At 42.9% G+C, this 13,815-nt stretch overlaps 2 protein-coding genes across 2 annotated transcripts in view; one reads left to right on the forward strand and one right to left on the reverse strand.

Annotated features, from left to right (window-relative positions):
• Positions 1 to 10,496, reverse strand: part of SPRTN (SprT-like N-terminal domain) — a 21,633-nt gene extending 11,137 nt beyond the window's left edge. Inside the window, exons 1-3 of the mRNA XM_007938515.2 lie at positions 10,276 to 10,496; positions 8,283 to 8,382; positions 4,007 to 4,135 (exon numbers count right to left, since the gene is read on the reverse strand). Of these exons, the coding sequence (XP_007936706.2) occupies positions 4,007 to 4,135; positions 8,283 to 8,382; positions 10,276 to 10,496 (450 nt within the window). The remainder of the gene's footprint in view (positions 1 to 4,006; positions 4,136 to 8,282; positions 8,383 to 10,275) is intronic.
• Positions 10,497 to 11,102: 606 nt separating this feature from the next.
• On the forward strand, positions 11,103 to 13,277 carry EXOC8 (exocyst complex component 8). Its single transcript, XM_007938486.2, has one exon. It carries the CDS (start codon positions 11,103 to 11,105, stop codon positions 13,275 to 13,277), a length of 2,175 nt encoding a protein of 724 aa, XP_007936677.1.
• Positions 13,278 to 13,815: the final 538 nt, after the last annotated feature.

A 13,815-nucleotide genomic window follows, 5' to 3' on the forward strand; every position in this document is an offset into this window, starting at 1 on the left:
TTGCATTGTGGTAAAGTGTGGTCAATGACATGAGACAAAGTATATGTGAACTGCTGTATGGAAAGTGAATTTGCTCTGTAAATCTTCACCTAAGTCACAATAAAAAAGAAAAAAGAAACAAAGACATATAACTAATAAATTTCCCTTATTGTGGGGAAGAATGGTAAGCTTTTCTTAACTATCAACTGACAGTGCTATACTAACTGCCATAATAAGAAAAAAAATTCTATTGCTTGGCAAACATGCAAATAATGCACATATTTTAGATGTAGAAGAAACAGACTAAGAAATATCTTGCACTCTCTATTTTGTTCAGACTCTTTACTTAAAAACACACTGACACAAAAGACAGGGAATTCTATGTTTTACTTCTTCCAACTCCTGTAACACTTAAAGTCCGGCACTGAGACCTCTTGTTCATGTAGTGAGTAAAATTAAAATTGCTTTGTAATGTGAAACTTGATATCCTGTGGAGGTCACTGTAACAGGATATAACCTGTAGGAGCAAAGGGTGCTCACTTACAAAACCTCTCCTAAATAAATACACACAGACATCTAAGATAAAAGAATATTATCTTCTTCCAACTGAACAAAAGGAAATACACCCGGACTTTACGTGTAAATTTTAATGAAGAATCTGTTGAGTTTTTTATACTAGCAACTCCTTAATTCTCTTGCTAACCCAATTAAGTCTAATCGTTTCTAATGCAAGCCATTTTTCTGGATGTTAAAGTAACTAGATACAATAATTAAAAGAGCTCTCTAGAAAATTAAAACTGATAGCTGAGAATGAATACTACATGGAGAGTGACTATTTTTCATTTTCCATCTTACTACCCTTTACTGCCTTTTAAAGACAAGTAGACTACAGAATTTAATTTATGTAGGAATAAATAATCTATTCAGTTCAGTTCAGTATTTATTAAGCCCCTGTAAGGGCACTGTATTCTTCACCTTGACCCAAAAAAGATGGGTAAAGGCCAACCTGTCTTTAGAGGTATGAAAGTAGAATAAAATATTGTAAAAGGGTAACTATCTGTTAGGAGATTCAAAGGGGGGAGAAGTCATATCCCACTGGAAAGATGAAGAATATTTTGACAGAAAGTAGAAGAAATGACACATTTTGGAGAAGGGATATATGAGAAAGGCATGGAGGTGAAAAATTCAGTTAGAGACATAGAACACAAGCAGAAGAACTGTGAAAGGTTAAGAAAAAAGAGTAAGATTATTTTACAAAATTAATACAATGTCAAAAACTAATTTACAATTAGTGCTCAAACTTTGCTGAAATGTTTTGCTTATTGTCTTGGTTCTCTAGTGCTGCTCTAACAGAAATACCACAAAATGATGGTGTTAACAAACAAGGACTTATTTTCTTACAGTTTAGGAGGCTAGAAATCTGAGTTCACAGTGTTGGCACCAGGTGCTGGCTGAAAGTCCCTTGACCTTGGGCTTCAGCTCTTCCGTTCCAGGCCCAGTAGCTGGAGGTTTTTCCTGAATTATACAGCTGCTCGCTGCTGAGGTTACCAAATCCAAGACTGACAAGTAAAGTGGCACAGCCCCAAGATTAGCAGGCCACATGTCAGGCCACTAGTTCAAGTCCAGGAACAATCCCAAGACCAGCAGACAACATAGCAGGCCACTGAGATGAAGACAGCCAAATGCAGGATCCAGATGTGCCAACAAAAGCTCAAGACCTTGCCCAAAGCTTCTCATCATAGGGAATAACTATATCCAGCTGCTGAGCTCTTAAACCCACAGCCCAACCAAGATGATGACACATAACCTTAACTACCACAATTCCACCGTGAGCTTGGCACTAGTACGCATCTCTCATTGGATGGCCCGAGTCTCCTAGTCCATCTGAATGGCAACCTTACCCCCTTGGCATGGCAGCCCCACCCCTTCACTTCTGGGCAGAAAATATGGCTCCATCCCACTGGCGCTTATGTATAGCAGTCCTACATTCCAGAACTGAGTTGGTGAAGATCTGATTCCAAAACCAAGGAGGCTGTGGTGGTTCCACCCCCAGAGGCCATGGTCCTACTCTGAGACTAAGGCAGCTCTGCTTCCCATTTCCTTGGTCTCTCAGGTTCTGCCAATTAGTGCCCAAAGGCAACCCATTCCACCAAACTTCCTTCCCAAAGGCATTCAGCTTTCTTGCTCCATTGGCAGACAAGCCTGTGGCTCTGTCTCATACACATCTCTACCAATTAGTGCCCAAAAGCAACCCACTCCACCAGGAAGCCTCCTGCCCAAAGGCCTTCAGCTTTCTCGCTCTGTGGGAGCCCGCTGTTTTGTCTTGTGCTAGTCTCTTGGCTCTGATTCTCTACTGGATGTAGTTATTCCCTATCTCAGGTCCAAGGAGGCATTCCACTTCCATTTCCATATTTTAGGTCTCTGTTAGAGCAGCACCCCACTCTCTCAGTACCAAATTTTATTTTTGTTCTCTAGTGCTACTCTAAAAGAAATACCACAAGTGGATGGCTTTAACAAACAGCGATTTATTGTGTTTCAGTTTGTTGTTGTTGTTGTTATGTGCCGTCGAGTCGGCCCCGACTCATAGCGACCCCTCCTTGGGTTTCCGAGGCAGTTATCACTACGGAAGTAGGATTGCCCAACCTTCCTTCCGAGGAGTGGCTGGTGGGTTTGAACCGCCAGCCGTCTGGTTAGCAGGCAAGTATCTTAGCCACTATGCTACCAGAGCTCCCGTGTTTCAGTTTAGGAGGCTACAATTCTGAGTTCAAAGTGCTGGCTCTAGTGGCTGGGTAAAGGCCACTCAACTTTGGACTTCAGCTCTGCCTCCTATTCCAGGCCCAGGAAAGCTGGAGGCCTTTTCATGCAGCTGCTGGCTACTAAGGCTGATGAACCCAAAATCAACAAGTAAGGTGGCATAGTCCCAAGATTAACAGACAACATTGCAGGCCACTGTTCAAGTCCAGGAACAATCCCAAGATTGGCAGATGACATGACAGGCCACTACCCTATTTTTAAAAGGACTCAGCCAAATGCAGGATACAGAAGTGCCAAAAAGCTTGAGACCTTGTGAAAAATTTCTCCTTATATACTGAAAGCAGGCATACCCTGAACCCAGCTACTTAGCTGCTCATAGCAGATTCTACCATGTAAGTGATTACCAACCTCATCATGGGGAGTAACTACATCTAGCTGCCAACCACTCAAAACCACTGGCCCAGCCAACCTTAACACATAACCTTAATAAATAACCTTAACTACCACAAACATTTTCTCCTTTAATCCTCACAAAGACCACTATTATGTGCATTTCACACGTGATTAAAATGAAGCATAAAAAAGTAGGTCATATGGTCAATAATGAGTAGAGCTAGGATTTGAATACAAGCATCTGACTCATGCCTTTTCTAACCATAGACTATGCCAGTCCTACAACAACATGCTGAAATGTTTTGTTCGTAATTCTGTGGTGAATGTAAATCAAGAAGACTTCTGAGAAGGAAAGGGCACAGAAAATGGTAGCAGAATATAGGACAGAATGGAGGGAGATTGTAATAAGGAAATGAAATTAAGAGATAATTTTAACAATCCAGAAAAAGAGGTCTTGTAGGACTGAATTAACTATGCAGAAAAACATTAACCTAGATGATGTCAAAGGCCTCATTTATATTTCTAGCTTTGCTATCAGTCTCCTCTGTGATCTTGTTGTTGTTGTGTTGTTATGTGCCGTGGAGTCGGACCCGACTCATAGCGACCCCTCCTTGGCTTTCCAAGGAAGTATCACTCCAGAAGTAGATTGCCCCATCTTCCTTGCGAGAAGTGGCTGGTGGATTTGAACCGCCAGCCTTCTGGTTAGCAGTCAAGTGCCTTAGGCATTATGCTACCAGAGCTCCAAGCAAATTAACTTCTCTAGGCCTCTAATTCATTGCTGAAAATGCTCAAAGTTTATTTCTATCTAGTTCTCTATTTTTAATTAAATCCCAGGAGTTACTGAATACATAAGTATCATAAATATTGTGCCTTTACATACTGTTATGTTGGCTCCAGTCAGGCGGTTGATACGATGCATATGTTTACAAAATTCTGGACCATGCCCTTCCCGGTCTTTATCGTTATTAGTGACAAATAAATAAGCATGTATCATTTCATGCAAGAGTGTCTGAAAGAGAAAACAATTAAATTGTTATGGCATGTCTGAATATAATCGTAGCCACTAGCATTTTCTTAATCTACCTGGGGTTCTTAATGTTCTTTGGATCACACGCTCCTTTCAGAAACTAACAAAACTCATAAACCATCTTTCTAGAAAAATTACATGTGCACACATTCACAAAACTTTGCAACTAATATTCCAAAACTCTGTGGATCCCAGATTAAAAACTGCCTGTTCCAGAAAGGCCTAACTATGAACAAAATCCAAAAGAAAGGAATGGTGAATTCAACCATGTAACACTGAAATGTTTTATGTGGGAATTGAAAGAGACAGACGTTATAAAATGATAAAGTCAGAAAAATACATGTACAACTCTTATCACAGACTAACAATCTCTTAATATATAAAGAACTCCTAAAGTCAACAGAAAAATTAAAAACCACCCTATTTTTAAATGGACAAAGCTCATGGAGAATTCACAGAAATATAAATGACCCATAAAACATTCAAAGGTGCTCAATCTTATTTATAAAAAGAGAAATGAATATTAATACTATACTAAGATACCATTTCTTGCTTAACAAGGTTGTTCAAACTCCTAAATTTTGACAGCTAGTAAAGCTATGGGAAAAAAAACATTCCCATATACCACTGGTGGGAGTGTAAAATGGTACAACCCCAAGGGAGAATAATTTGGTAACATCTAACAAAATTACATATGAATTTATCCTTTGACACAGGGGCATCAAGACAGGGTCATATGTTTAAGTTGTATTCATCCTGGCACTGTTTACAATGGCAAATGATTAGAAATAACCCATGTTTAGCAACAGGGTACGAGTTGAATGCTCTAAGCTGTAACTACACAAGGAATTCTATGTATAAAAAAGGAATGAAAAGAGCTCTATGAAATATTTGGAGAAAGCTAGAGAGGGTTCTGTTTTAACAAAAAAAGAAAAAGACTAGTAAATACAGGAAAAGTGTACACAGTATTTTATGTGTCATGGAGGGGAAATACGAGTGGATACAAATATTTGCAAGTAAGAACAATGAAAGAATAGCTAAGAAAATAAGTTTCCTAAAGTGCATGGGGAGTTCAGAATAGAGAGGTATAGAAGGCTGGCAGTTCTTACCCACCAGCCACTCCTCGGAAGGAAGATGGGGCAATCTACTTCCGTAGTGATACTGCCTCGGAAGCCCAAGGAGGGGTCAACTCAAGGGCACATAACAACAACAACAGGGGTAGGAACAAGATTTCTCTGTGTATGTTGTCAGAAGGGACCATTCTCTGAAGAAGAATGTTATGCTTGGTAAAGTGGAGGGTCAGTGAAAGAGGGGAAGGCCCTCAACAACATGGATTGACATGGTAGCTACAGTGATGGGCTCGGGTATAGCAGGGATTGTGAGGTTGGCACAGGACTGGGCAGTGTTTCGTTCTGCTGTACAAAGGGTCGCTATGAGTCAAAGACAATTCGACGATACCTAACAACAACAACTTTCTATAGTTTACGGGTTTTGAATCAGGTAAATTTTAAAACAAAAAAAACCTGCTCCTCATTCTACACCAACAATGCAGAAGTTTACAAACAAAATTAAAATTAACAAAAAGATATACAGCTGTTTTATAACTTGTTCTTAGAAAAAAATCATTTTTTTAGCCAAAAAAACCCACAATTCTTTGAAACCACACCTTCTTTTTCATAATCCTCCACAATTTTTTTTTTAAATAATATTTTATTGTGTTTTCAGTGAAGGTTTTACACAGCAATTTGTGCCCACCAGCCACTCCTCAGAAGGAAGATGGGGCAATCTACTTTCGTGGAGATACTGTCTTGGAAACCCAAGGAGGGGTTGCTATGAGTCAGATCCGACTCAACGGCAGTGAGTTTGGCTTTTTTTTTTTGGTTTTGTGTTCCCATTCCACAATTTCTACACAAGTTGTTCAGTGACATTGGTTACACTCTTTAAAATGTGTGAACATTTTCATTTTCCTTTCTGGTTGTTCCATTGTCATTAATCTAGTTTCCCTGCTCCCTTACATTCTCATCTTTGTCTTAAAGTAACTGTCAACTGTTTGGTCTCATAAGTGATTTTTAAAAGCAGCATAGTACTTACGGATGATGTTCTTTATTTTTTGAGCCAATATGTTGTTTTAACTACAAGGTGATGACTTCAGGAGTTTTAGCTCAAGGTTTTAAGAGTATTTCAGAGGAATAGTTTTAGGGAGCTCTCCAGTCTCAATCAGTCTAGTGGGGTTTTTTTTTTTAAGGATTTGAAGTTCTTTTCTACATTTTTTTCCCATTCTAACAGAGTCCATCTATTGTGGCCCTGATTAACAATGTAGTGGTAGCCAGACACCAGATCTAGTTCTTGTCTCAGGGTAGATGAGGCTGTGGTTCAGGCAGACTATTTATCCTGCAGACTAGTTTCTTTGAGTCTTTGGTTTCCCTCTTTCTCTTTTCTTCCAGACAAGCACAGACTATCTTGGATGGTGGTTCGCAAGCTCTTAAGTCCTTAGACACTACTCGGCAAACCAGGATGTAGAACATAATTTTATTAACTATATTATGCCAACTGACTGAGATGTCCCAAGAGACTATGATCCTAATCCTTCAAACCCAGAAATTCAATACCGCAAGGTGTTTGGTTACATCTAAGAAGTATCTGTAACTGTGTCCCCTATGTGCTATATTATATATATGAATATATGTGCATATAGCAACATAGATACATATATGTTGTTGTTATGTGCCGTCAAGTCAGACCCGACTCATAGCAACCCCTCCTTGGGTTTCCAAGGTAGTATTGGTTTGAACCACCAGCCTTCTGGTTAGCAGTCAAGTGCCTTAGGCACTACACTACCAGCACTCCCAGATACATATAAACATACACCTATATATGCACACATATATACATACCTATAAACATATATGCCTACATACATACCCGCACATATACTTTCAGTTGTTTTTGGTATTGTTTCAAAATTATATATGCCATAGCAATTATCAACAGGTCCTTTTTCTCATGTAAATTTTAATGACAACATTTACCTTCATCGAGCTATTTATACTTCACCTTCATTCAATGTTTTCCTAACTTTCGGAAGTAATTTCTATTAGAAAAACTAGGCTGACATTAATGAATTTGTTTTGTAAAATTATGCTGAACAGAAAAATGGGACAATCAAACATTTTAACTTGGTCATTATGAAAGGCTGGCGGTTCAAACCCACCAGCCATTCCTTGGAAGGAAGATTAGGCAATCTACTTCCATAGAGATACCACCTCAGAAACCCAAGGAGGGGTCGCCATGAGTCAGATCTGAGTCGAGTTTGGTTTTGTTTTTGGATCCTATATATAAAAGGTGCTCTGGTGGCATAGTGGGTAAGGCATTTGGCTGCTAACCAGAAGATTGGGGGTTCAAACCTAGCAGCTGCTCTGCAGGAGGAATATAAGGCAATCTACTTCTATAAAGATTTACAGCTTCGGAAACCCAAAAGGGGTCACTATGAGTCAGAATCAATGCAATGGCAGTGGGTTTATCCTGTAGCTAAGGAGCTCTGGTGGCCAGTGGTTAAGGCTGTTAAATAAAAGGGTCAGTGGTTCAAACCTACCAGCTCCTTCAAGAGAAAAATGAGTCTGTCTGCTTCCATAAAGACTGGAAGCCCTATGGGGGTTCCCCATAAGTGGGAATTGACTTGATGACAGTGGGTTTGGGGTTTTTTGGTCTTCTATATCTGGCCAAAAGCAACTACTCCTGGCCCTAAATATGCCACAAGTACCAGCTCAGCTAGATGCCCTAGGAGGGAAGCAATGTGGCAACAAGACAGAGAAGCAAAATTTGCATGGGTAGACTTAGATCCTAAGTTTTTCTCTGCTTCTAGTTACATACCGTCTTTGAACCATAATTTCCTCGTTTATAAAAATGCAGGTAACATCACATATTGAATGTCAAGAGTTGTGGTAAAAATCGAATGTTATAATGTACCTGTAGCCTTTCATAACTATGAAGCACTATAAAAATTAAAGGTAATCATTATTATTAACTGTCTCATTAAAGTTTGTAAAATATACAGGTTAATACACAGAAATCTAAATCAATGGTATTTCTAAACTACTGAGCAAAGAAATCAGGTTTATGCAAAGAATACCTCTACAAGATCCTTTCGTGGTCTCAACTTTAAAAGAGGTTCGCTGAGTCGAATGGAACACATTCCACCCCTCCCTTCATAGCTGCATATCCCAGCACACCTGCAAAACCATCACACACAAAAAATGTGTTACATTTATCAGATATATACCAAGAAGGAAATACAGATGAATCAGCAAATCTTTACACACTCCTGGACAGTTCATATTAAAAACAAAAAACAACTCTAATGGAAGATGGCTTTCTTGAAAGTATACCCTCTTAATTATAAGATATTTGCCTTTCATTCCAGTTAGGGAGATAAGTGAGCCAGAGTGGCTTCTATTACCCCTGTCAGGCTACAAACACTCAAAGATACCTGCTCTGTTCCTCCTTACCAGTTATAATCAGTCTGTGGTGGTAACAAGTACAGATACATGTTCCAGTAGCCCATCTCCAAAACTATAATAGAAGCTTTTACATGAAGAAAATTTGCACTTTAGGCACACTTTATTTTAACCTACTTTATAATAATTCAAAAACAAACACAATCATATACAACTACGTCCTAAACCTGTTAACTCCTTTCATGTTCAATGTTCATGTTCATGAAGTAATTTACTTCAAATTGGGATTTCTCAAATTTAGAGTGTACAATGGGAATCCCTTTATAAGTTATCATTAAAGATCCCCTGAAAACCACACCAAACTCACTGCCGTGGAGTCAGATCTGACTCAAAGCGACCCCTCCTTGGGTTTCTGAGGCTGTATCTCTACGAAAATAGATTGCCCAATCTTACTTTCCGGAGCTCTGGTAGCGTAGTGCCTAAGGCACTTGACTGCTAACCAGAAGGCTGGCGGTTCAAATCCACCAGCCACTTCTCGGAAGGAAGATGGGGCAATCTACTTCTGGAGTGATACTGCTTCGGAAACCCAAGGAGGGGTCGCTATGAGTCGGGGCCGACTCCACAGCACGTAACAACAACAATCTTCCTTCCGAGGAGCAGCAGGTGGATTTGAACCACCAGCCTTCTGGTTAGCAATCAAATGCCTTTGGCACTATGCCACCAGAGCTCCTAAAGATCTCTTAGGTCCAGATATGCAAACATTCTCCCTCCACAATCCAACAAGGGCTGAACCATTCACTCCCTGCTGAAAATGTATGTTTCCACCCAAGACCATGGCAAAAATGTAGGTCAGAATTTTAGAGTTTGATTCAGTGTATCTGGAGTGGAAATGGAAATTCTCAGCAGGGGGTCAAACTGGAATAAACCGGTTGGGAACCCTGATTCCAACACACTAAGTGGTGGCATCTTAATGAGTACAGAGTATCTCAATGTTTATCTTAATGAGTAAAACACATCCTTTAGCGGTTTCTCGCAATTTTTCTCTGCTGCGCCTCCTTCCCGGGTCCCAAAGGACTAAACCGGAAAAGCACCACATCTATTGCCGTCAAGTGGATGCTGACTTATACAGACTCTATAGAACAGAATTGCCCCATAGGGTTTCCTAGGCTTTGATCTTTACGTGAGCAGATTGCCACGTCTTTCTCTCCCGTGGGTTCGAACCGCAGAGCTCTCCTTAGAGGTCAAGTGCTTCAACCACTAAGACACCACGTTCGTTTACATAAACTTCTTGTTGTTGTTGTTTGCCGTCGAGTCGCCCCGACTCATAGCGACCCCTCCTTGGGTTTCCGAGGCAGTATCACTACGGAAGTAGAATTGCCCAACCTTCCTTCCGAGGAGTGGCTGGTGGGTTTGAACCGCCAGCCGTCTGGTTAGCAGGCAAGTGCCTTAGGCACTATGCTACCAGAGCATAGTCTAGCTTTATCTATTCTCTAAAGTCCTAATCTGTGGCCTAAAAGAAAAGGCACTATCAAAGGACAAATCAGAAATGTATCCATGCCTTTTTGAGGTGAGAAAGTCCCTCTCGTGTCCCTATTCTTCAAGCCACAGCATGTGGGCCACATAACTTTCCTAAAGCTGTCCGACCGACACGTGAGGGCCGGGACTCACAGGGTCATGCGCACGCTCCATTTCACCTCCACAGCCTCCAGTTGGCCCCAGAAGAACTGGTCGTTGAACTGCAAGAACAGGGCCTGCAGGTCCGGGGTGGGGTCCGCCAGCTCCCAGGACGCGTCCACTAGCGATAAGGGTTCCTGGGCCCGATCGCGCCGCACGGCTTCCAAGTCCCACTCCTCCTGCAGCTTGAGGGCCAAAACTAGGTCCTCGTCCATAATGTAGGGCTCTGCGGCCCCCGGCTGCCCCCCGGCGGCTCCTAGTAAATACCAGCTCCCTGCCGTCTCCTGGCAGGCGCTCCCGTGCCCCCACCCCACACCACAACAGCTCCTAGACTATCGCGAGAACATGAAAAAAAAAAAAAAAACGGGCCAGAATGAACACGAGAGGTCAGCTTGCTCCTAATGCCGAAGCCAAGATTCGGGGCCTAACGAAAAATCAGCACTTCCTAGGTGGCGCAGAACTGAGTTCCCCAGGTTTGGCCCGTAAGTCAACGAGAGCTGATACCGTCCTTACACTTCGCCCGCAACTTCAAACACTAGACATTACACTTCACCAAAGCGCAGAGCCACCACACGGCTTCCGCCCTCACTCACTTCCGCGAGAGCACTTACGGCGCATGCGTCCGAAGCAGCTGAGGCTTCCGCGCAGGCGTACTGTCTTGTGCGGCTCCTTGCGCAGGCGCAGTGCCCGACTCTCAGGCATGAGCGCAGGCGCACTCACCTGGCTTCGTCCAGCTTCCTCATCCTGGAGCTCAGTCGGGGCGGGGTGGGTCTCGACAGTGGCAGCGATAGTGACAGTGACTGCGCGCGTGTCGGACGGAAATGTCGATGTCGGACAGTGGAGCGAGCCGTCTGAGGCGGCAGCTGGAGTCAGGCGGCTTCGAGGCGCGGCTGTATGTGAAGCAACTCTCTCAGCAGTCAGACGGTGACAGGGACCTCCAGGAGCACCGGCAGCGAATCCAGGCGCTGGCGGAGGAGACGGCGCAGAACCTGAAGCGCAATGTGTATCAGAACTATCGGCAATTCATAGAGACGGCCCGCGAGATCTCCTATTTGGAGAGCGAGATGTATCAGCTCAGCCATCTGCTCACAGAACAGAAGAGCAGTCTGGAGAGCATCCCGCTCACACTGCTTCCCGCCGCCGCTGCTGCCGGAGCCGTCGCGGCCTCTGGTGGGGAGGAGGGGGGAGGAGGGCCGGGGGGCCGAGACCACTTCCGAGGCCAGACTGGCTTTTTCCCCACTCCTGGGGGCGCCTCCCGGGATAGTTCAGGTCCCGGCGAGGAAGGAAAGCAGCGCACCCTCACCACCCTGCTAGAGAAGGTGGAAGGCTGCAGACATCTGCTAGAGACGCCGGGACAGTACTTGGTGTACAACGGGGACCTGGTGGAGTACGAGGCGGACCACATGGCCCAGCTGCAGCGGGTGCATGGCTTTCTCATGAATGACTGTTTGCTGGTAGCCACCTGGCTGCCACAGCGGCGGGGTATGTATCGCTATAACGCTCTCTACCCCCTAGATGGCCTGGCTGTCGTCAATGTCAAGGACAACCCACCCATGAAAGATATGTTCAAGCTGCTCATGTTCCCCGAAAGCCGTATTTTTCAGGCGGAAAATGCTAAAATCAAACGCGAGTGGCTGGAAGTGCTGGAAGAAACCAAGAGGGCCCTCAGTGAGAAAAGACGAAGGGAGCAGGAGGAGGCAGCAGTTCCACGAGGGCCACCCCAAGTGACTTCCAAGTCCAGTAACCCATTCGAAGATGATGATGAAGAAGAAGAACCAGCTACACCTGAGGTAGAGGAAGAGAAGGTGGACCTCTCAGTGGAATGGATCCAGGAGTTACCTGAAGACTTGGATGTGTGTATTGCTCAGAGGGACTTTGAAGGGGCAGTAGACCTGCTGGATAAGTTGAACCATTACCTGGAGAATAAGCCCAGTCCACCTCCTGTTAAAGAACTAAGAGCCAAAGTGGATGAGCGAGTCCGTCAGCTCACTGAGGTATTAGTTTTTGAACTCTCTCCAGATCGTTCCCTGAGAGGTGGTCCCAAGGCTACTCGCAGAGCAGTGTCTCAATTAATCCGCCTTGGCCAGTGCACTAAGGCTTGTGAGCTATTTTTAAGAAACAGGGCAGCAGCTGTGCATACTGCAATAAGACAGCTTCGTATTGAGGGTGCCACTTTACTCTATATTCATAAACTATGCCATGTCTTCTTTACCAGTCTTCTGGAGACTGCAAGGGAATTTGAGACAGATTTTGCAGGCACTGACAGTGGCTGCTATTCTGCCTTTGTGGTCTGGGCACGGTCAGCCATGGCCATGTTTGTGGATGCTTTTAGCAAGCAGGTGTTTGATAGTAAAGAGAGCCTCTCTACAGCAGCAGAGTGTGTAAAGGTTGCCAAGGAGCATTGTCAGCAGCTAGGAGATATTGGACTAGACCTCACCTTCATCATCCATGCCCTTCTGGTGAAAGACATCCAGGGGGCCTTGCACAGTTACAAAGAAATCATTATTGAAGCCACTAAGCATCGCAACTCTGAGGAGATGTGGAGGAAGATGAACTTGATGACTCCTGAGGCCCTGGGTAAACTCAAAGAAGAGATGAAGAGTTGTGGGGTGAGTAATTTTGAGCAGTATACAGGGGATGACTGCTGGGTGAACCTCAGCTACACAGTGGTTGCTTTCACCAAACAAACTATGGGCTTCTTGGAAGAGGCCCTGAAGCTGTATTTCCCAGAGCTTCACATGATACTTTTGGAGAGCCTGGTGGAGATCATTTTGGTTGCTCTTCAGCATGTGGATTACAGTCTTAGATGTGAGCAGGATCCAGAGAAGAAGGCCTTTATTAGACAGAATGCATCCTTTCTGTATGAAACAGTACTCCCTGTTGTGGAGAAAAGGTTTGAAGAAGGTGTGGGGAAACCTGCCAAGCAACTCCAAGACCTGAGGAACGCATCCAGACTTATTCGTGTGAATCCTGAAAGCACAACATCAGTGGTCTGATACAAGGATCAGTTTATATAGAAAGACATATATATTGCTATTATTTATATTTATATTAGGTTACATTAGTATATTCTTTATAGTCTCAAAAACAGCTTAAAATTAAATGATGCCCTCTCAGATAGATGTGCAAAATCTAAAGGAGAAAGAAAAAATACTAAATTAAGCCAAAATAACAAAAATGATGGAATTATTAAACCATTATTTCCTTTTAAATTATGCTACTTCTCTAATGAATACGTGTTCACATAGTATTTCAGCTAATTCTTTGAGTCAAAACATATTTTCTCACAGTATATACTATGCAGCCTAAAGAAATAATGCCTATAAATATAGAGGGTTTAAGTATGTTGTGAGAAATTTCTCAGTTCACTAAAATGTTAGATTTCTTGGTACAAAAGGGGAACAATACCATATAAAATGCCCTGCCACATGTACTTGCCCACCTTAAAATGTAATGGAACAATTTGAGGAAAAGAAAAATGTTAGAAAATTTGGTTTAGCATATTATTACCATTAAAAGAATTCTTTACTGTGT

Source organism: Orycteropus afer, unplaced genomic scaffold, assembly GCF_000298275.1.
Source record: "Orycteropus afer afer isolate SDZICR_OR568_19922 unplaced genomic scaffold, OryAfe1.0 scaffold00050, whole genome shotgun sequence".
In the NCBI taxonomy this organism is placed as follows: domain Eukaryota; kingdom Metazoa; phylum Chordata; class Mammalia; order Tubulidentata; family Orycteropodidae; genus Orycteropus; species Orycteropus afer.

Excerpts from the sequence above, each read along its gene's own strand:
- EXOC8 (XM_007938486.2), top strand. The coding sequence starts at position 11,103 with ATGTCGATGTCGGACAGTGGAGCGAGCCGTCTGAGGCGGCAGCTGGAG.